The 21,878-nt window shown below is 56.0% G+C and overlaps 1 protein-coding gene across 2 annotated transcripts; it reads right to left on the bottom strand.

Annotated features, from left to right (window-relative positions):
* Window positions 1–1,126: 1,126 nt before the first annotated feature.
* Window positions 1,127–12,272, bottom strand: RAPSN (receptor associated protein of the synapse). Of its 2 annotated transcripts, none has more exons than XM_070070587.1 (8): window positions 11,833–12,256; window positions 10,929–11,267; window positions 4,449–4,607; window positions 3,851–3,949; window positions 3,641–3,763; window positions 3,162–3,215; window positions 2,167–2,319; window positions 1,127–1,960 (listed from the first exon to the last, which is right to left on the bottom strand). In XM_070070587.1, the coding sequence occupies exons 1-8, from the start codon at window positions 12,022–12,024 to the stop codon at window positions 1,505–1,507; spliced, it is 1,575 nt and encodes a 524-aa protein (XP_069926688.1). In that variant the 5' UTR covers window positions 12,025–12,256; the 3' UTR covers window positions 1,127–1,504. The 2 variants fall into 2 exon arrangements, with proteins under 2 accessions (XP_069926688.1, XP_002709142.1); XM_002709096.5 differs by having other exon boundaries at window positions 1,720–1,960; window positions 2,167–2,366; window positions 11,833–12,272.
* Window positions 12,273–21,878: the final 9,606 nt, after the last annotated feature.

The following is a 21,878-nucleotide window of genomic DNA, read 5'->3' as shown; positions in this document are numbered from 1 at the left end:
AAAATCAAAAACAGAAACCACCACGCACTTTGGGGCCACACAGGGCGTTTGCCGTCTGGGCAGCAGCCCCAGGCTTTCTGTGGCCTTGACATTTTTGCAGCGTCGCGGGCAGCCATCCCATGTGGGTGTGGAGGCTGTTCTTAGCATAGCAACCAGGAGGACTGCCGAAGTCGGATCTGTCACTGCGCTGACCCCAGTCCCGATGCAGCCGCCTGCCTGGCTTAGCCCAAGAGCCAAAGCCCCTCCAAGGCCCCGTGGTTTCCCCAGGCCCTCGTCTCCTGCTCACGGACACGGCTGCCTTGCTGTCCCTGACTGTGGCAGACAAGTTTCTTCCTAGAGGGCTCTTGCAGGGTCACCCCTTCAGCCTCTCCAAATGCCGCCTCCTCCGTGCAGCCCTCCCTCGGCCCCACTCTCATATCACATCCCTCCTGAACTTCCCACCCCCTAGTCCACTTATTTTTTTTTTTTTAAGATTTAGTTATTTATTTGAAAGCCAAAGTTATACGGAGAGAAGAGGGGAGGGAGGGAGAGAGAGAGAGAAAGGTCTTCCATTTGCTGGTTCATTCCCCAAATGACCAATATTGTTGGAGCTGAGCCAATCTGAAGCCTGGAGCTTCTTCCAGGTCTCCCACATGGGTGCAGGGTCCCTAGCACCTGGGCCATCTTCCACCGCTTTCCCAGGCCACAGCAGAGAGCTGGATTGGAAGTGGGGCAGCTGGATCTCGAACCAGCACTCATATGGGATGCCGGCACTGCAGGCGGTGGCTTTACCTGCTACACCAAAGCACCAGCCCTCCCCCCCTTTAATCACATATTTGGGCCATGTGTTGTGGCGCAGCAGCTTAAGCTGCCGCCTGGGACTCCACATCCCATATTAGAGAGCCTGGCTACTTTGCTTTTGATCGAAGCTCCCTGCTAACACACCTGGAAAAGCAGCAGAGGATGGCCCCAACTGCCTGGGCCCCTGCCATCTATGTGGGGGACCCAGATGGAGTTCCTGGCTCTTGGCTTCAACCTGGCCCAACCACGGCTGTTGTGGCCATCTGGGGAATGAACCAGTGGATGGAAGATCTCCCTCTGTCTCTCCCTCTCTCTGTGTGACTCTGCCTTTCAAATACATAAATAATTTTTCTTTTTTTTACAGGCAGAGTGGACAATGAGAGAGAAAGGTCTTCCTCTTGCCGTTGGTTAACCCTCCAATGGCCGCCGCGGCTGGCACGCTGCGCTGATCCGAAGCCAGGAGCCAGGTGCTTCTCCTGGTCTCCCATGGGATGCAGGGCCCAAGCACCTGGGCCATCCTCCACTGCACTCCCGGGCCACAGCAGAGAGCTGGCCTGGAAGAGGGGCAACCGGGACAGAATCCGGCGCCCCGACCGGGACTAGAACCCGGTGTGCTGGCGCCACAGGAGGAGGATTAGCCTAGTGAGCCGCGGCGCTGGCCACATAAATAAATCTTAAAAGAATTATTTGAGAAGCAGACAGACAATGAGAGGAGAAAGACTGCTCAATCACCCGCACCGTGAGAAATCAGTGTCTGTCCTAGCGGCCCCAAACGGACGAGGGCGCCACCACACGGTGCGAACATGACAGCCGGCCAGCACGTTCCCCCTGGCCTGCTGGCCCTGTCCCCTCCCCACCCCGGGGTCCTGGAAGGGCCCTCACTCCCCTTTCTCTCTACCCCCTCCGGCCTCGGCCAGGGAAGAGTGAGAGCTCCCAGGACCAAGTACAAACTTTGGTTTATTTTTTCTATAAACAGCAAAGTCCAGAGAGGCACGGAGGGCGGTGGGGTCCAGAGGAGCTGAAAGAGGGCAGGGCCTGGGCCTTGGCTGCCCTGGGGATGCGCCGGGAGTCCGGGCAGATGGTGCAGGGTGAGCAGGGCGGCGGCGGTCACACAAAGCCAGGCTTCATGGAGGAGCGGCGGCAGTTGGGGCAGCTCCGGGTCCCGTGGTTCTGCAGGCACCTTGGGAGGCAAAGGGCTCCGCCTGTTCACCGAGGCCACCCTCCCCTCCCCCCACCCCTGGCTCCCCCACCCAGGCCCCTGCCGCAGCCAGGTGCCCGGTGCCTCTGGGATCTTTGAGCAGCCTCTCTTTGGGGGTAATGGGGAGACTGGCCCCGCCCCCTACGGGAGGGCCCTGGGCCGCTGCCCACCCCGCCAGGGGCCCTCACCGGAGGTGGAAGATGTGGGAGCAGGGCAGGGCCTGCAGCCGGCTGTTCTTCTCGCCGATGGACTCGCCGCAGAGGCCGCAGTACAGCTCCGTCTCCTCCACGCACTCGTGGAAGCGCACCACGTGTGCGCGCAGCTCGCGCTGCAGCCCCTTGCTGCGGTAGATGCCCTCGCTCAGACAGTGCAGCTTGAGCTGGCTCAGCTGCGCCAGGGAGACAGGGGCGGGCGGGGCGTCCAGCCGACGTTAGCGCCGCAGGGTCGGGCGCCGGCCGCGTCCCTGCCCGCTCCGGGCCTTGGGTCCCCTTGGTGCAGAATGAGGGGCTGGGTGCCATCGGAGAGAGCCCTTTGCCCCTGGAAGGCCTGGGCACCTCGTGTATTGGGGGGAGTTTATTGGTCGAGCCTCACGCGTTGACTGTGGGAACTGAATTGCTTTCCTGCTTCTACTAATTAAATCCACACCTAACAGTGCGTGGGCATCAGCCGGACCCCTGGGTAGACCCGGGCGGCCGTGCCGCAGCCGGAAGCAGATCTGTGTGGCACTTGAGTTGGGCCGGGGAGCAGGTTCCAGAGACTTATACATCTTCCAGCAGACTGAGGAGCACAGAGCCTGTTCTCAACAGTTGAAGATTTGGATCCGATTATGGGTCCTGGAGAGGCTGTCTACACTACGGGCTTTGGAGTGAAGACAGGAGCCTCACTCTCTTTATCTATAAAATGGGGATGTGGTGCCCACCAGCAAGGGGACTGTGAAGACCGCAACTGATACCCATGGGCGTGCCTAGCTCTCAGGGGCTGGCTACTGCCGGGGTTTTAAGGAACACCCAGAATCCTCTGAGGAATTCTGCAAGTCTCCAAGCTATGAATTCCTGCCCGACCCTCCCAAGGGCTCTGGCTGCAGGCAGGACCAGGGAGGGCTGCGGGTGTGAGCAGCCCCAGGGACCCTCCCCTACAACACACAGCCCATCCTTGGGCTCTGAACACCAGAAAGAGGGCTGACCTTGTTCCCCACCTCCTCGGCCAGGTCCTGGGCTTTCTCGATGGCATCCAGAGCCTAGAAGGCGAGCAGAGGCCAGGCCTGAGGGCGGAGCGTCTGACACACAGAGGGCAGGGGCCAGGGAGGGTCGCAGAGCTGGGGCCACTGCCCTGTGTGCGAAGGTCGCAGGACGAGACGGGCAGTTGCCAGGGCTGTGTGTGTCACCTCCTGCCTCAGTCTACCTAGACATGCAATGGGCAGAATGTTCCCAGCTCACAGGGAGTTGTGAGTGAGATAGTGAGAGGCAGCTAAGGTGGCTCAGGTCTAGCTATGGGTCCCTGGGCAAGGGATGGGCCCCCTCTGAGCCTGTAAAATGACGGAGAATGTTCTGGCCTCATGAAGTCAGGGGTAAGGTGATATCAGACAAAGGGGTGGCAAAAGGCCACACCCACTGACTCCTCCGAATGCGGGGCTCCGGGGCTGCAGGAAAGGGCCCCCCTCACCTTATCTGGTGCCTTCCTGGCCACCCAGCATTTGGCCACACCCAGCAGTACGTGCACCTGGCCCAGGCGGTTTCCGATCTCGGTCATGATGCTCATGGCAGAGTCGTACCTGGGGAACGCCGTCTGCAGAGCCAGGCAGGGAGGGGTGAGCGGGACTGCGCCCGGCCCGAGCCCATCCTACATCCGCCCCCAGCGTCCGGGTGCCCTCACCTCCAGGTCCCCACGGCTCCGATGGATGTCGGCAAAGCAGAGCAGGCAGAGCGCCTGCAGCGGCCGGTCCCCGTGCTGCAGCGCAATCTTCATGGACTCCTGTGAGGGTGGCAGGTGCTCAGGCACCCCCACCCCGGGGTGCCCTCCACCCTCTGGGCCCCTCTGAAGGCACAACCCTGGGGTCTCCCTGATGCCGGGGCCTCACGTCCCAAGCCACTGAAGTCACAGCACTCGGCGGGCTGGCCACTGTGAGCCGACAGGTGGAGAGTGAGGCTCAGAGGTGACAGGAGCTAATGGGGGCCACCCAGCTCCTAAGTGGTAGAGGTGGGATACACGCCCAGGTCGGTAGAACTCCAGGGACTCCCTCCCCATGATGATCTTCAAGGTGCCACACACAGGGTGTTAGGGACGTCGCCTAGGATGGACCGGCAGGCACTGGGGTTCGGGACAGGGCTGGGCAAATTAACGCGCCCTGCAGAGGCTCAGCTGTAGGGGTCAGGCCAGAGGAAGCCTTGGGGCCTCAGTGGGTGGAGGTGGGGAAAGGAGGCCCCAGACCCCGGTGCCTACCCCCGCCCGCGTCTCCTTCCTGCAGCCCCACCTCACAACACTCCATGGCACTGCCCAGGTGGCCCAGCAGGCGATACGCCACGGCCATGTGGTACTGGCTCATGGCCCGGTACTTGAGGCTCCAGCCTTTGCCATAGTCATTGACGAGCTCTGCGGCCTTGCAGGGGAAGAACAGGGCTTTCTCGTAGTCCTGCAGGGAACACGGGCCGGGGGGGAGGGGGCGCACTGAGTGGCAGGAGCCGCCCCGAGCCCAGGGCTCCAGGGCTGCCTTGTCCGGCAGCCAAGGGGCCCGGCGTTCTGCATTTACTCTGCCCCCCACCCCCGGGGAAGAGTAGGCAGAGGGGACCACCAAGGGCCAAGGGCATGGCTCCATCGGGTTTGCTGAAGTCTCCCAAGAACCTAGCAAGTTCTGGGCACTTAGTAGTTGCACAATAAATCATTGTTGAATGAATGAATGAATGAAAAAGGCGAGAAAACACGGTTGACTTCCCAGCCAGTTCCAGGGTTCCTCTGCTTCAAGACGCACAGGAGGGGGTGTCAGAGTTCCCCCGTCAGAGTTTGCCTCCTGGCGAAGTCTCAGTGAGAGATTGTTCAGGACACCCGTGAGACCATCCTCTCAAACTTCCACTGTTCCGCCTTGTTACCTGCCCTTCATCAGCCGATTCATCGCCCCCTTAGGAAAACGGAGGACCAGAGGAGCCCCTCATCCACCTTACCCACCCCCTCCCCCCCGCCCCAGAGTGTGCAGCCCCTGCACGTGCCAGCGCGCCCTCCCCACAGGGCTCTGCAGAGTCCTCTCCTGGTACTGGCTCATGACTACCAACGTACAGAAAGATTCTGGCATTTCTCACTCATTTTAAAAATAAAAATCAAGGGCCAACGCTGTGGCGCAGTAAGTAAAGCTGCTGCCTGCAGTGCCAGCATCCCATATGGGCGCCAGTTCGAGACCGGCTGCTCCATTTCCAATCCAGCTCTCTGCTGTGGCCTGGGAAAGCAGTGGAAGACGGCCCAAGTCCTTGGGCCCCTGCACCCATGTGGGAGACCTGGAAGAAGCTCCTGGCTCCTGGCTTCGGATTGGCACAGCTCTAGCCATTGCGGCCAGTTGGGGAGTGAACCAGTGGATGGAAGACCTCTCTTTCTCTGCCTCTCTCTCTCTCTATAGATAGATAGATAGATAGATAGATAGATAGATAGATAGATAGATAGATATAGATATAGATATATATCTGCCTCTCCTTCTCTGTGTAACTCTGACTTTCAACCAAAAAAATAAATCTTTAAAAAAATAAAAATAATCAACAACCTTCTCTTGACCTCATTTTCCCTTCGGATACAGCACACACCTAGGAGTCTGGAATTGGAGGCAGAGGCAGCACTTGAATCAGGCACTGATAAGGGATGTGCTGTCCCAAGCTGCATCTTAACCACTGTGCCATACGCCCACCCTTCATGTGGCCTTTAAATACCATTTCCTAATGAAAGAGAACCAAGAGGCTTGGCTGGTGCCAGGTCTGGGGCAGGGGACAGTCAGACACTGTACAGTGTATTATGCCAGAAAACAGGGACACTTTTTTTTTTTTTTTAAATTTGACAGGTAGAGTTATAGACCGTGAGAGAGAGACAGAAAGATCTTCCTTCCGTTGGTTCACTCCCCAAATGGCCGCTACAGCTGATGCGCTGCACCGATCCGAAGCCAGGAGCCAGGTGCTTCCTCCTGGTCTCCCATGCAGGTACAGGGCCCAAGGACCTGGGCCATCCTCCACTGCCTTCCCAGGCCACAGCAGAGAGCTGGACTGGAAGAGGGGCAACCGGGACTAGAACCCGGTACCCATATGGGATGCCAGCGCCACAGGCGGAGGATTAACCGAGTGAGCCACGGCGCCAGCCCCAGGGATGCTTTCAAAGACTACAAGAAGCCTTGTCAAATGGACACGGGAGGCACAGCAAAGGGACTGCCATGGGATCAAGTCAGGGTGATAAAAGAAGAAAAAGAAATGACTGCCACCGAGGTCCTCAGCTGACCATGCTGCTAGAGATCCCCACCCGCCCCGTGGTGTCACAGTGAGGAGCCAGCACACAGGCACGACCACCGACCACAGCGGTCACCCCGGCTCCTTACTCGGGGAAGGCAGTCGTTCAGCGGCAAGGGGAGGGGGCACGTCTGCCACCTTTCCTATGGGACCTGCATCTCCGAATAACCAGCCAGCCCTGACTCGGGATAGAATGGTATTCGTTATAGAAAAACCCCAGCTAAGGCCGGCGCCACGGCTCACTAGGCTAATCCTCCACCTGCGGCACCGGCACCCCGGGTTCTAGTCCCGGTTGGGGTGCTGGATTCTGTCCCGGTTGCCCCTCTTCCAGGCCAGCTCTCTGCTGTGGCCCAGGAGTGCAGTGGAGGATGGCCCAAGTGCTTGGGCCCTACACCTGCAGGGGAGACCAGGAGGAAGCTCCTGGTTCCTGGCTTGCGCCAGCTGTAGTAACCGTTTTGGGGGTGAACCAATGGAAGGAAGACCTTTCTCTCTGTCTCTCTCTCACTGTCTAACTCTGTCAAAAGAGAAATAAAAAAAAAAAAAAAAAGAAAGAAAGAAAAACCCCAGCTAATACATGAAGAAGGACAGAACTTACAAATCGCTACCTTATTACTGGCAAAATGAAATAACGTCTGTGGGTGCTAACACCATTGATGAGGGGGACTCGGCTGTGGTGCAGCAGGTTAAGTGGGTGCCTATGATGCCGGCATCCCACATGGGCGTGGGTTCGAGTCCCGGTTGCTCCACTTGTGATCCAGCTCCCTGCTAATGCACCTGGGAAAGCAGTGGAAGATGGGCCTCCTGGCTTTGGCCCCAGTCATTTGGGGAGTGAACCAGCAGATGGAAGGTCTCTTTAACTCTGCCTTTTATATTAATAAACAAAATAATTAGTGAAAATGTGGCCTCAAAATGGCATCCTCACAGGGTGCCATGGGTTAAGCCACTGGCCATGGAGAGAGAATGCAAACCCCAACACTGGAGGGGTCCAGTGGCCACTGCCTGGGCCACCCTGCTGGGATGTAGCAGAAACACCGATACAGTGCCCTTGCCAAAAATGCACCAGCCACATCCCGCCAGGCCCGCCGGCAGTAAAGGAGACAAAGAAGTCACGTGGCTCCCTGGGACGCATGAAGAAAGAAGCCTGGACAGCCGGCCGGCCAATAAATCTGGAATCTTCAATGAACCGTGGAAGCCAACGGCCTTGTTGGTGCCCCAATTCAATCACGCCCAGGGCAAAGGCATGTTTTAGGGTGAGTAGAAAACTTTTCATCTCTTTCAATAGGCTCTATTAACAGTTATAGCACGTGTCAGACATCCTGAGGTCAGAAACAATACTGAACTTGGAGTTCAGAGAACCAGGTTCAAATCCCAGCTACCCTGGGCGTGTACAGAAATCCCAGCTGGCACTCATTAGTTGAATAGCGCCATGATTCAACCTGTTGGAACTTGAGCATCCGTGTCTGAAGGGAAGGTGAAATAGCTTCACCAGTTCACAAGGCTGGGGATGGCTAACGAAGGTTCTTTACGTGAGAGCACCCGACACACAAGCTGTCACGCAGTTTGCACTCCCTGACACTGGATCTCTGTGGATCCAAATGGTTAAGGTAAAAATAGAATAGTTTAGATTTAAATGAATTCTGAATAATTTTCTATATCTCCTTGTTTTAGTTTTTGAAGTTTTATTTAGTTTTATTTACTTGAAAGGCAGAGCAACTGAGGGACAAGAGACAAAAAAGAGATCAGCAGCCAGGGCTGCACAAAGCTGAAGCCCAGCACCTGGAATGCCATCCAGGACCCCACCTGGGTGGCAGGGACCCAAGTACTTGAGCCCTCAACCAGGGTGCACATCAACAGGAAGTGGAGCAGGGTGGGGCTGGCGCTATGCAGTGCCGGCATTCCATATGGACACCGGTTCTCATCCCGGCTGCTCCACTTCCGATCCAGCTCTCTGCTATGGCCTGGGAAAACAGTAGAAGATGCCCAAGTCCTTGGGCCTCTGCGCCTGCCTGGGAGACCTGGAAGAAGCTCCTGGCTCCTGGCTTTGGGTCAGTTCAGCTCTGGCCATTTCAATCATTTGGTGAGTGAACCAGCAGTTAAAAGACTTCTCTCTCTCTCTGGCTCTAGCTCTCTTATCTCTGTCTTTCAAATAAAAAAAAAAAAAAAAAAAAAAAAAAGCTCAACCTGTAGTTTCAGTGTAGAGGTGAGTCTGTCTTGGTTTCTCACTTCGTGCTGTGGCTGGAGCATATTCTGCTGTTTTCTGTTTTTTCAGCCTCAGAAACTGGAGCCCCCAGAGCAAACCCACGTTCTCTGGTGGCAGCCTGGTGCTCGGTCCCTCCCCGGGCGTCTTGGTTGGACTAAGGAGAAAAATTTAAATAGGAACTGGGCATCAGATGCTACTGGGAGATGACTGTCAATTCTGATGTGTGTGTGTGATAGCAGAACTGGGCTTATGTAAGGCAGTGTCCTTATGTAAGAAACGCTTTTGTAATTTTAGAGATGCATCCTGAACTATTTCAGGGCGAAATAAAAATAACAATGTCTATAATTTTCTATCATGACACTTCAGCTAAAATACGTAAACCAGAGGCGAGCATTTGGCCTATAGCGGTTAAGATACCCACGTCTCACACGAGAGCACCTGGGTTCAATGCCAGGCTCCTGCCCTGGCTGTTGTGGGCATTGTGGGGAGTGAGCCAGAGCATGGAAACTCTAGTGTGTCTCTCAAATTAAAAAACAAAAATTGGGGCTGGTGCTGTAGCATAGTAGGCTAAGCCCCCGCCTGAGGTGCCAATATCCCATATGGGTGCTGGTTCTCATCCCGGCTGCTCCACTTCCGATCCAGCTCTCTGCTATGGCCTGGGAAAGCAGTAGAAGATGCCAAGTCCTTGGGCCCCTGTGCCTGCCTGGGAGACCTGGAAGAAGCTCCTGGCTCCTGGCTTTGGATCAGCCCAGCTCCACCGTTTTGGCCATTTGGGGAGTGAACCAGTGGATGGAAGATTTCTCTCTCTGTAACTCTGCCTCTCAAATAAAGAAATCTTTCAAAAAAACTGTCTTAAAATGTACATCAATCAAACATGGCAAAAATATGAATATGTGTTCAATCTGAGTGTTAGGTATGTTCATTATATGATTCTGCTGAGAGAATAATTAAGGTTAATTTCCTCCATAACAAAAAGGGTTTTTTTTAAAAAATAAACAAATAAACAAACAAACAAACACCTCTGGGGCTGGCGCCGCGGCTCACTAGGCTAATCCTCCGCCTTGCGGCACCGGCACACCAGGTTCTAGTCCCGGTCGGGGCGCCGGATTCTGTCCCGGTTGCCCCTCTTCCAGGCCAGCTCTCTGCTGTGGCCAGGGAGTGCAGTGGAGGATGGCCCAAGTGCTTGGGCCCTGCACCTCATGGGAGAGCAGGGGAAGCACCTGGCTCCTGCCTTCGGATCAGCGCGGTGAGCCGGCTGCAGCATGCCAGCTGCAGCGGCCATTGGAGGGTGAACCAACGGCAAAGGAAGACCTTTCTCTGTGTCTCTCTCTCTCACTGTCCACTCTGCCTGTCAAAAAAAAAAAAAAAAAAAAAAAACAAAAAAAAAAACACCTGGCTCCTCGATCCTGCCCACTCAGTGGCTCCCCCTGAAAACAAAATCCTGGCTGTGGCCCTGCGGTCTCCCGGGCCCAGTGCTGCAGCCCAGCTGGTTAACCTGCGGCTTGTGCCGCCGACATCCCACACTGGAGCACCGGTCCAAGTCCCGGCTGCTCCACTTCCGATCCAGCTCCCTGCCGATGCGCCTTGCAAAGCAGTAGAGGATGGCCCAAGTATGCTCACTCTCTCTGTCTCTCCTTCTCAAATAAATAACTGCATCTTTAAAACAACGAGAAATTGAGCCGGGCACTGCCCAGGCCCGTGCCCCACTTCCCTTCCCGCGAAGCACTCCCTGCTGCACCATGCAGCCGACTTCCGGATGCTGCTGCTGGCCCCTCTCCCCACCTAGAGCACAGCTTCACGCGGACAGGGAGTTTGCTGCTGCCCGCCACCCCCCCCCCCCGCCCTGTGGCCCCATGGCCCCATGGTCCCATGGCCCCGTGGCTCCGTGGCCAGCAGTGCCTGGAGACCACAGCTGCTCCCTATTCAGCTCATGACACCTCACAGCCCTGCTGGAAAGTGAGCCCCCGTCTCCCGCATCGCACCTCCCTGCAATTCAGAGACGAGAGGTGATTTGCCCAAGACCATGCAGATGACACACAGGTGCCAGGGCCATGCTCCTGGCCTGACCTCCCCTGCAGGAGCCTCCCACTGTCCCCAGGAAATCGGCCAGGTCAAGGTCTGAATCCTTCCTGGCCCAGCATTGCCTTCCTGGGTAAGTCATTGCCCTCCGACCCTCCTTCACCTCACCCCCACCTAAAGGGAAGGCTGGAACCGGGAGCCCAACACGGAGTTCTCGGGAGCCCCAGAGCCCCGCCGCGCCCACCCCCAGCCCCCAGCCCACCTTGACCTGAGCGTAGAAGCTGCCCAGGCTGCAGCAGACGCGGCACTCCAGCATGGCATCGTCGTTGTTGTGGGCATAGCGCAGGGCCTTCTCGAAGCTCTCCAGGGCTTTCTGGAAGAGGCTCAGGCCCAGGAAGGCATTGCCCATGCTCAGGCTGACCTGGCCTCCGAGCTGGGCCCCCGCCCTGGTGCCGGGCAGCCCCAGGCAGGTCTTGCAGTAGGAGATGGTCTTGTGGAACTCGCACAGCTTCTCGTTGCTGCGGGCCAGGTTCAGGTAGCTCTCCAGGAGGAAGTCGGCGTCCTCCAGCTCCCTGGCGGTGTCGATCTGGACCACGGCAAACTGCCCGCCACGGGGGTGGGCAGGTGGCTCTCAGCCTGCACTCTGAGCCTTGGACTCCCGCCTCCACCCCGCAGGCTCAGACCTGGAGGTCCCCAGCCTCAGAGGCAAAGCAGCAGGTCCTCCTCCGCCTCCCCAAAGTGTCAGATCTGAGCGGCCAGGCCCCAGATGCAAACTAGCTCCAGCCCAGGGCACTCAGCCTGCACCCTCCCACTCCCAGCCTCGGATCTGGAGTCGCCACCACCCACCCGGCATCAGCCTCCAGACTCAGACACCACAGCCCCCACAACAGGAGGGGCTGCTGAGAGCCGGGCTTGAGATCCTAAACCCCGGACCCTGAGGCCCAAGAATATTGGTCTCAGCAGCTCTGACACTGAAGTTCAAGGCTATAGGCCTGAGCCTGAAGCTGAGACACCCCCCCTCCCCCCGCCCCGGCACTGTCTAAGACTCAGGGCTTTAGCTGTGGATTCAGAGGCCCAGGCCCCCGGCCCGTGAGACAGCGGGGAGTCTGGGAGAAATCCAGGCCCGGTCCCAGGGCCCCCAGGCTGCCTGGGGAGGGTCCACCCACCTTGAGCATCTCTTTGTAGCGGCCCATCTCCGAGTGGGCTGTGACCAGGCAGCCCAGCACGCGGAAGCGCCCCACGGGGTCCGAGCTCTTCTGCAACACCTTCGTCCACACCTGCAATGCCTTCTCCGTCTGGTTGGACTGGTACAGCTGGAGCCCCTTCTCGATCTGCTGCTTCGTCTGGTCCTGTCCCATTGTTCCAGAGCCCTGTGCGCCCCCACTCCCCACCCCGCCGTGGGGAGACCTCTGGTGGCGGCTCCGTGCCTCTAGGCCCTCATGGCAGGGACCCAGGGGGCCAACTGCCCCCCACCCCAAGCCCCAGGAAGGAACACGGCGGTGGGTAGGAGCCCCAGCGGGGCCTGGGTGGAGAGCGGGCGCCACCCAGGGAACAAAGCTGGTTCAGCCCCTGTCCGCAGCTGTCCCTGCCAGTTGCGGCCACGTGGCCTCTGAGGAATGTCAGCGGCAAGGTCACGCGGGCCTCTGCCGCTCCCACCCCCAACTGAGAGGTGGCTTCCCCAGGGATACGGGCACCCGGCCACCTGGGCACCCCTTGGATAGCCCTTGGGCACCTCGACACTGACCGTGACCGCTCCGGGCAGGGCGGGCCCCACCAGCAGCTTCACCAAGGAGCTGCTCCAGGCTAGGAGGAACTGGCAGCTGGGAAGCAGCCGGGCTCTGGCCGGACCCACAGGCATCAGCCAGGCGGGGGCCAGTGCCTAGCCTGCTCTCTCCCCCATCACACCCACGCCCACCTTTTCTCCCCAGCCCCTGCCCCTGGCTTTGTGTGTGAGATTCTCCAGGCATTATCTCCGCACGTGCCCACACGTGATCACCATCACCTGCTACACAGGGCTGGCAAGGACCTCCCGCTGGGGCCAGGGGCCCGGATTCTTTCTGGCTCACAGTAGGGCCCCAACCAAGCCCTTTCCCTCCAGGCCTGGTTCCCTATTTATAAAGACGAGGATAATAATAATGCGAGAAGAAACAGTGATGTGACGAGGCTGCCGTGCAGAGACCCAGGGGCGGCACGAGTGTAGGGGCTGGCGGCCTGGGCCCTGTAGTGCGCTGGCTGTGCTGCCTATGATGGGTAAGTCACCCGGTCCCGTGGGATGAGGACAGACGGTAACGGGACCTAGCTCACTGGACTGTCAGGAGAACTACACTGGTCAACAGGGCCTTAGGGCAGGAGTGGCACACAGCAAATACTGCATGTTGACAGGCAAGAGGTTATCGTACCCACGGCTAACTGTCCCACCCAGGGCAGAGCCTGGTCCTTGAAGGCTTAAACACTGTTCCATCAGGGCCAGTACTGTGGCTTAGTAGGTTAAGCATCCGCCTGCAGCGTCCGCATCCCATATGGCGGTGGCCCCATATGGGAGACAGTTCAAGTCCCGGCTGTTCCACTTCCAATCCAGCTCTCTGCTCTGGCCTGGAAAAGCAGTGGAAGATGGCCCAAGTGCTTGGGCCGCTGCACCCACGTGAGAGACCCGGAAGAAGCTCCTGGCTCCTGGCTTCACATCTGCCCAGCTCTGGCCGTTGCGGCCAATTGCGGAGTGAACCATCAGATGGAAGACCTCTCTCTGCCTCTCCTCTCTCTGTGTAACTCTGACTTTTGAATAAAAATAAATAAATCTTTTTTTTTTTTTTTTTGACAGGCAGAGTAGACAGTGAGAGAAAGAGACAGAGAGAAAGGGAGAAAGGTCTTCCTTTGCCGTTGGTTCACCCTCCAATGGCTGCCACGGCCGGCGCGCTGTGGCCGGCGCACCGCACTGATCCAATGGCAGGAGCCAGGTGCTTCTCCTGGTCTCCCATGGGGTGCAGGGCCCAAGGACTTGGGCCATCCTCCACTGCACTCCCTGGCCACAGCAGAGAGCTGGCCTGGAAGAGGGGCAACCGGGACAGAATCTGGCGCTTCGACCGGGACTAGAACCCGGGGTGCTGGTGCCGCTAGGTGGAGGATTAGCCTAGTGAGCCGCGGCGCTGGCCAAATAAATCTTTTTAAAAAATAAAATAAAGTTCAGAATAGAGTTAGCATAAAACCCAGCAAAAACTGCACTCATAACTATATAACCGAAAGCAATGAAAATATGTCCATACTGTACATGGGTGTTCAGGGTGTCATTATTCATGATAACCAGAAAACAAAGCCAACCCGAGTGTGAGGAACCCACAGAGAACTCCAAATTCTTTCCAAGTGAAGCATTTCGCCCAGCTCACAAGTGGGGAAACTGAGGCACGGAGAGGTCAAGTGACCTGCTGTAGACCAACAGCTATCTGGAGACAGAGCTGGGACCATGCATCCCCCTCTGAACTGTTACTCTGTCACTGAGGGGAGGGCAAGGGGAGGAGGAGAGAAAGTGGACAAAGTGGAGACTTGGGCACCGGTTTCAGGAGTTCTTGTGATCTTTATCACAACAAAGTCATTGGGTGCTTTACCCACGGCAGAAGCCCATGTGGGCACAGAGATGCAGGAAGAGGAGGGAGCCGAGTCCACACCTGCAAACCAATGCCCGGTGGACAAAGGGCCCCTGAGGACAGGAGGGGGAAGCCTCACAGGTGGTGGGACAGCCGGGGGCCTTGGGACTCTTCAGCAAGTGTCCACTAGGTGCTGCTCATGTTGGCCTGTTTTAGAATCCAAAGTAGAACATGAAGTTTGGGCCTGAAGCAGGTGTCACCCTCAGACCTGCGAGGGCTGAATACCTCTGCGTCGCCTTGGCAACCTTTGCTAACCTGGGAGGTTTCACGTGACCCTGTACACCAGCCATTCAAGGGGCTGGTGATGGGTCCCAAGAGCCCAAGAATCTGACATGTTGCATGTCACTGTGGGTGGGCCGCCTTTCCAGCTCTTACGTCACCTTCAGGGCCCCTGCTCCAGGAGGAGTCTCAACAAACTAGCTTTCCCATTTGTAAAATGGGGTATCATCTCGCCGGCCAATTTTTCTGTGAAAGAAATAATAAGAACTTGCTTTGAAAACGAGACGTTGAACTAATGTTCACCTCTTGGCTATTGTAATAGTGGAAAAAACAAAAACTACATTGTGCCCAACAGAAGGGATAATCCATGAAATGTTATGTAGCTCTTAAAAAAGACAGCAGCGGGGGCAAGTGTCTGGCACAGCAGTCAAGCCACTGCCTGGGATCCCTGCATCCCACACTCGGGTGCTGGGTTTGAGTCCCGGTTCCCTGCTAATTCATACCCTGGGAGCCAGCAGGTAGGTAACAGGTTCAAGTACTTGGGTCTATGCCACCCAGGTAGAAGACTAGGGTTGAATTCCCAGCTCCAGGCTGTAGCCTGGCGCAACTGGGGAGTGAACCAGTGGATTGGAGCTCAATCTCTTCTGCCTTGCAAATGAAAACAACAAATTAAGAGATTCTCTCTCTCTTTTTTTTTTTTTTTTTTTTTTGACAGGCAGAGTGGACAGTGAGAGAGAGAGACAGAGAGAAAGGTCTTCCTTTGCCATTGGTTTACCCTCCAATGGTCGCCGCAGCCGGCGCACCGCGCTGATCCGATGGCAGGAGCCAGGAGCCAGGAGCCAGGAGCCAGGTGCTTTTCCTGGTCTCCCATGGGGTGCAGGGCCCAAGCACCTGGGCCATCCTCCACTGCACTCCCGGGCCACAGCAGAGAGCTGGCCTGGAAGAGGGGCAACCGGGACAGAATCCGGCGGCCAGTCCGGGACTAGAACCTGGTGTGCCGGCGCCGCAAGGCGGAGGATTAGCCTAGTGAGCCGCGGCGCTGGCCCAAATTAAGAGATTCTTAAACATAAGCTTTCCCCAATATGCTCTAGCCTTTTCTGGAAACGTCTGAATGTTCTGTTAAAAAAAAATTCAGGGGCTGGCGCTGTGGCATAGTGGGTCAACTGCCGCCTGCAGCGCCGGCATCCCATATAGGTGCCGGTTTGAGACCCAGCTGCTCCACTTCTGATCCAGCTCTCTGCTATGGCCTGGGAAAGCAAAAGAAGATGGCCCAAGTCCTTGGGCTCCTGCATCCATGTGGGAGACTTGGAAGAAGCTCCTGGTTCCTGGCTTCAGATCAGCACAGCTCCGGCCGTTGTGGACAATTGGGGAGTGAACCAGCGGATGGACGATCTCTTTCTCTGCCTCTCCTTCTCTCTCTGTGTAACTCTAACTTTCAAATAAATAAATAAATCAATATTTAAAAAAATTCAAATCCTGGGGCTGGCATTGTGGCGTAGTGGGTTGAGCCAATGCCTGTGATGCTGGCCTCCTATATGGGTGCTGGTTCACGTCCTGGCTGCTCCTTCATTTCCAATCCAGCTCCCTGCTAATACACTGGAAAGCAGTGACAGACAGTCCAACTGCTTGGGCCCCTGCCACCCAGGTGGGAGACGCAGATGAAGCTCCTGGCTCCTGACCCCAGTCTGGATCAGCCTTGGTGCTTGTACCCATTTGGAGAGTGAACCAGTGGAAGGAACACTTCTGTCTCTCCTAATTCTGCCTTTCAAATAAATAAATTAAAAAAAAATTCTAGAGGCCGGCGCCGTGGCTCACTTGGTTAATCCTCCACTTGCTGTGCCGGCATCCCATATGGGCACCGGGTTCTAGTCCCAGTTGCTCCTCTTCCAGTCCAGCTCTCTGCTGTGACCCAGGAGGGCGGTGGAGGATGGCCCAAGTCCTTGGGCCCCTGCACCTACACGGGAGACCAGGGAGAGGCACCTGGCTCCTGGCTTCAGATCGGCGCAGTGCCGGCCATAGCGGTCATTTGGGGGGTGAACCAATGGAAGGAAGACCTCTCTCTCACTGTCTAACTCTGTCAAGTAAAAAAAAAAAATTCTAGTCCTAAACTTAAAAAAAGTCCCAGTGCCAGGCTCTATGGACAGTTGGTGGCTCCTTGGGCTAAAAGTCCACCCCAGGGCCTTCCCTGCCAGCCACAGGAAGCTCCAGCAGCACAGGCCCCCGAAGCAGGCACCGGCTCCAGCCTCTTGGAGTAGGGCCCCTGGGAGCCGCTCACGAGGCTTGGAGCTGTTTCAGCGGAATTCCTATAGAAGTGGCTCTGAGGGACCTGGCTCTCATTTACTTCCTGGCCATGGAGGGCCTCTGGAGAATTCAGGCTGGCAGCTGGGTGTAAAAATAACTTATTCTGGAGGTGGGCGTGTGGCACAGTCATCGAGCTGTTGCTTGGGATACAGGTGTCCCATATCGGAGTTCCTGTGTTCCCTGCCACCCATGTGGAAGACTCGGATCGAGTTCCTGGCTCCAGCCTGGTCCAGCTGTGGCTGTTGGAGGCATGTGAGGAATGAAACAGCTGATGGCAGCTCTCTGCCTAGTGACAACACATTTCTTTGAGTCTGGAGATGGAAACTTCTAGAAGGTCTAACTGCCTGGCACTCTTCGTTGTCAAGGAAAAGCCAGCAGAAAGCTCTTGGCCAAAGTTAACTGTCATCTTTCAGTATTTTTCATTCACTCACTTCCCAAATGCTTACCTGCAGCCCCTCTGGGGAAGTGAGGGTCCTTGCCTCCACGAAGCTCCATTCCGAAGGTGGAATCTAAAGCAGGGCTCCCCATGACGACGTCCCAAAGGGAACTGCTTTACAGGCATTCGGGAGTTGGGCTGGCCCGTGCAAATACCTTACCCTTGGGCTGGCGCCGCGGCTCACTAGGCTAATCCTCCGCCTAGCGGCGCCGGCACACCGGGTTCTAGTGGCCATTGGAGGGTGAACCAACGGCAAAGGAAGACCTTTCTCTCTGTCTCTCTCTCTCACTGTCCACTCTGCCTGTCAAAACAAACAAACAAACAAACAAAAAAAAATACCCTACCCTTGGGGCCGGCACTGAGGTGCAATGGGTTAAGCCACCACCTGCGGTGCACAGAGCGCCAGTTCATGTCCTGGCTGCTCTGCTCCCAATCCAGTTCCCTGCTCTGTGCCTGGGAAGGCGGCAGTAGAAGATGGCCCAGTTGCTTGGGCCCCTGCCACCCACATGGGAAATCGGAATGGAGTTTCTAGCCTATTCAGACAGAAGATCTCTTTCTCTGTCACTCTACCTTTTAAACAAACTTTCAAAAAATCTTGAAAAAAAAAAAAAAATCCCACCCTCCTACTTACTAGCCTGTGGGAGAGAGGAGCTGTCGCTTCTGTGAGCCTCAGTCCCTACCTTCCTGAGTTACTGGCTGCTGCGAGACCTCTGCGGCAGCTGTGATTAATAAGTGATGGCTATTTTGTTTTCTTAAAAGCAAAGCAACCGCGTGGAACTCTTTCTTGCCTATGGACTGCTGTTGACGCAACCGTTCTGTATCCGTCCCCACTGTGCACTTTGAGGGCGACCAGTCACATGCAGCTTTTCATTATCTGCAATGTGGCTGCTGGGGAGTCCTATGGGACAGCAGCAGGCCTAGGACACAGCCAGAGTTAGGATGAGGCAAACGACAGCAGCTGCGAGAGCTGGTAGGGACAGTGGCTCGGAGGGGCCGGTGAGGGCCGGAGCAGGTGGCCTTAAGGATAATGAGCCTCAGGAGATATGCAAGGGGGAGCCAGACACAAAAGGCTTCCTGCGGGAGGATTCCACTCATGACTTGTCCAGAACAGGCAAAGCTCCAGAGTCAGAAAGCAGACGGGGAAAAGGGAGCTAGGGGGCTGGATGGCTCATGAACATGGGTTTCTTTTTTTTTTTTCTTTTTGACAGGCAGAGTGGACAGTGAGAGAGAGAGAGAGAGACAGAGAGAAAGGTCTTCCTTTGCCGTTGGTTCACCCTCCAATGGCCACCGCGCTGATCCGATGGCAGGAGCCAGGTACTTCTCCTGGTCTCCCATGGGGTGCAGGGCCCAAGCACTTGGGCCATCCTCCACTGCACTCCCTGGCCACAGCAGAGAGCTGGCCTGGAAGAGGGGCAACCGGGACAGAATCCGGCGCCTCGACCGGGACTAGAACCCAGTGTGCCGGTGCCCCAAGGCGGAGGATTAGCCTAGTGAGCCGCGGCGCCGGCAGAACATGGGTTTCTTTCGGAGTGTGTGAAGCTGTATAATACTAAAGACCAAGTCGGTGAACAGCACAGTACGCATGTCATCTCAATAAGCCGTTCTGAAAAGATCCCCAAATCCCAGGACGTCTCTGCTTAGTGGGACCCCCGCAAACTGGCTTGTCTGTGGGAGTGACAGGATGGTCTTCCCAGTAGACCGCGTCCCAAGCCCAACTTTGATTTTAAGAATTCAGAAGCCCTCCCCGTCGCCGGAGCCTCTAGCGGCAAGGAGGAAGCCGCACCTGAAGGAGAAATGAAACTCCAGATGGTGGGGGCTGGGAAGGGCTCCTGAGAGGGAAGGAAAAAGCTGAAAAAGGCAGACGGTGCAAGCCAGAGCCAGCTCCGATCTCCTGAAGGGAGATCAGCTTGACGTTCCCAGAGGTGAGGGGACAACCTGCTCTTTCATTTCCTTCCTGGTGGCTTTTCCTCCTCAGGGACGGAGCCGCTCAGTGAGCACAGTACGGGAGCGTTAGAGATGCTGCGTGCTGACCGAGAAAGTCACGCAGACAGGAAACAGCACTGTGGCAAGCAGCAGGTGCCAGGCCATCTAGAGAATGACACACGAGTCTGCAAAGGCACGCAAATCCTATCAGGAAGACAGCTTTACAGTCACGAAGAGCAAAAGCCTAAGCGTCCACTGAAAGGTTTGAAACACTACTTTTGGCAGATCGCTTTTGGAAAACTGTAAAGTAAGCAAAGCAAAAAGCCCATAAGTAGGATGTGAAGCTGAAACATGCTCAAGTTGTACTTAACACAGTACCAGTCTAGCAGGCTCCATCTCAGGAACAGAGGCAAAGACTTACATCTCTCACCCTGCTTGCGTCAGCAAAAATCAAACCTGTATGAGACAGACGACCTCAGGCTCCCTCCATCTCAGCCGCAAAAGCAGCAGGGCCGTGAAGGGAGCCACGCAAGGCTCTGCCTCCCCACCCTAGGCTCCACCTCACACCAGTTCCCCCACGTGTGAAATGCAGAGCTCTTTGGGAAGCCATTTAATTGGTGTTTTATGTTTTGTTTTGTTTTTAAAGTTTTATTTGAAAGGCAGAGTTAGAGAGAGAAAGAGAAAGAGGAGAAAGAGAAGAAAGGAGGGGAGAGGGGAGAGAAAGGAGAGAGGGAAGAGGGAAGAGGTGAGATGAGAAGGAGGAGGAGGAGGAGGAGAGAAAGAGAGAAATGAATTTTCCATCCACTGGTTCACTCCCCAAATGGCTGCAGTTGCACCGATCTGAACTCAGGAGCCTGGAGCTTCTTCTGGTCTCCCACGCAGGTGCAGGGGCCCAAGGACTTGGGCCATCTTCTGCTGCTTTCCCAGGCACATTAGCAGGGAGCTATATGTGGAGCAGCCAGGACTTGAAGTGAGGTTCACATAGGATGCAAGTGTTGCAGGCAGTGGCTGTACCACATCACTGGCCCCTACGCAATTTTTAAAAAAAGATTATTTATTTGAAAGGCAGCATTGAGAAAGATCAATCTTCCATCTGCTAGTTCACCCCCAAATTGCTGCAACAGCTGGGGCTGGGCCAGGCCGAAGCCAGGAGCCTAGAACTCTATCCACGTCTCCCACATAGGTGGCAGGGGCCTAAGTACTCAAGCCATCTTCTGCTGCTTTTCTGAGAGGCATTAGCAGGGAGCTGGATGGGAAGTGAAACAGCTAGGACTTGAACTGGCCCCTCATGTGGGATGCCGGCGGTGCAGGTGGCAGCTTAACCTGTTGCACCATGACGCCGGCCCTGGTTATATAATTCAATGTGCATCTTTAGATATGATTAGGGTCTCAAACTTCTGTTTTGACAGATACTGATGTTCAGAATCAGCGAGGTGAAAATGAGAAAAAGGCATTTAGAGGTGATTTAAAATAGGTGGAGATGGTGGTGCAAAAATTGGAAATGTACTTGATGCCACTAAGTAACATGCTTAAAACTAGTTAAGATGGCAGGTTTGCAGCTAAAATTTTTACACACACACGCACACACAAATTAGGTACATAGTAGTAGCTGACTTGGTACCAGCTCCTGTAAGGGACTCACTGTGGAGGAGGAGTGAGTGCCTCAAAGGGGCCCCCCACTCTCCATGGGTGGTAGCTCCTGACAGGAGCATGCTGGTTAGCCTCTGGGAGAGCTGAGTGACCAGTGAGTGACCGCTGAACCCTCCATCAATAAGGCAGCCCCTCCGAGGTGGCAAAGCTGCAGGTGGTACAAGAGTCAGAGGCCACAAAGTCCCACTCACGGGAGCCGGAGGACAAAGCAGAGTCACCTGTGATGAGACACAGGTCTCGTAAAGCACAGCTATTGGGTGTGAAGGATTCCTACCCAGCAGCAAAGGTTGAGAGAGGGCTCCGGGGTCACGTGGCCTCGTTTGAGTCTCAGGGCCCAGCAAGTTCTAGCAGGCAACCCAGTGTCTTTCAGTCTGTTTGTTCACCTGTAAAACGGACGGGGAACAGCTACCGCCCAGGGATGGGAATAAAGACTGGGACGTACAATGTGCATCACGTGTTCTCCCAGTGCCTGCCTGCCTGTGGCAGTCACGGATCATTAGCTGGGTAATACCCAGCTCTGATTATAAGCATGTATGTAATGAGTACAAACAAGGTAGTGAATGAAAAGCGCACTGAAGTGCGGAACTTGCCACACACTCTGGACAATTTGTATTTATATGAAGGCAGAGCGAGAGAGGGAGGGAGGAAGAGACAGACAGGTTTTCCACACGGCTGGTTCACTCCCCAAATGCCTAAAACAACCAGGGTTGGGCCAGAACAAAGCCAGGTGTCTGGAACGCCAGCTGCTCTCCCATGTGCGTGTCAGGAACCCAAGTGCTTGGGGCATCACTTGCTGCCTCTCAGCGGGGCATAGCCAGGACTTGAACATCCCAAGCGGCGGCTTCACCAGTGGCGCCACAGCCACTGCTTCTGGAGAGCAAGTGAACATCAATCAGGACCCAGACTTGGGGGTGCTGGGACTTCTTCACTGCTGTCTTTTCAGGGCCCTGAATGACCTAGTGTGTCCTGAGGTGCTGCAGGGTGGGGAGATGATGCCCAGATCGGTTTGTGTTCAGAGCCTCTACTTGCCTCCAATGTATCAAGG

Source organism: Oryctolagus cuniculus, chromosome 1, assembly GCF_964237555.1.
Source record: "Oryctolagus cuniculus chromosome 1, mOryCun1.1, whole genome shotgun sequence".
In the NCBI taxonomy this organism is placed as follows: domain Eukaryota; kingdom Metazoa; phylum Chordata; class Mammalia; order Lagomorpha; family Leporidae; genus Oryctolagus; species Oryctolagus cuniculus.
This window is presented reverse-complemented; position numbering and strand designations above follow the sequence as displayed.

Excerpts from the sequence above, each read along its gene's own strand:
- RAPSN (XM_070070587.1), bottom strand. The coding sequence starts at position 12,024 with ATGGGACAGGACCAGACGAAGCAGCAGATCGAGAAGGGGCTCCAGCTG. Across the intron at positions 3,950-4,448 it reads GTGCCATGGAGTGTTGTGAG|GAGTCCATGAAGATTGCGCT; the intron begins GTGGGGCTGCAG and ends CCACCCTCACAG. Across the intron at positions 3,216-3,640 it reads CCAGGAAGGCACCAGATAAG|GCTCTGGATGCCATCGAGAA; the intron begins GTGAGGGGGGCC and ends CTCGCCTTCTAG.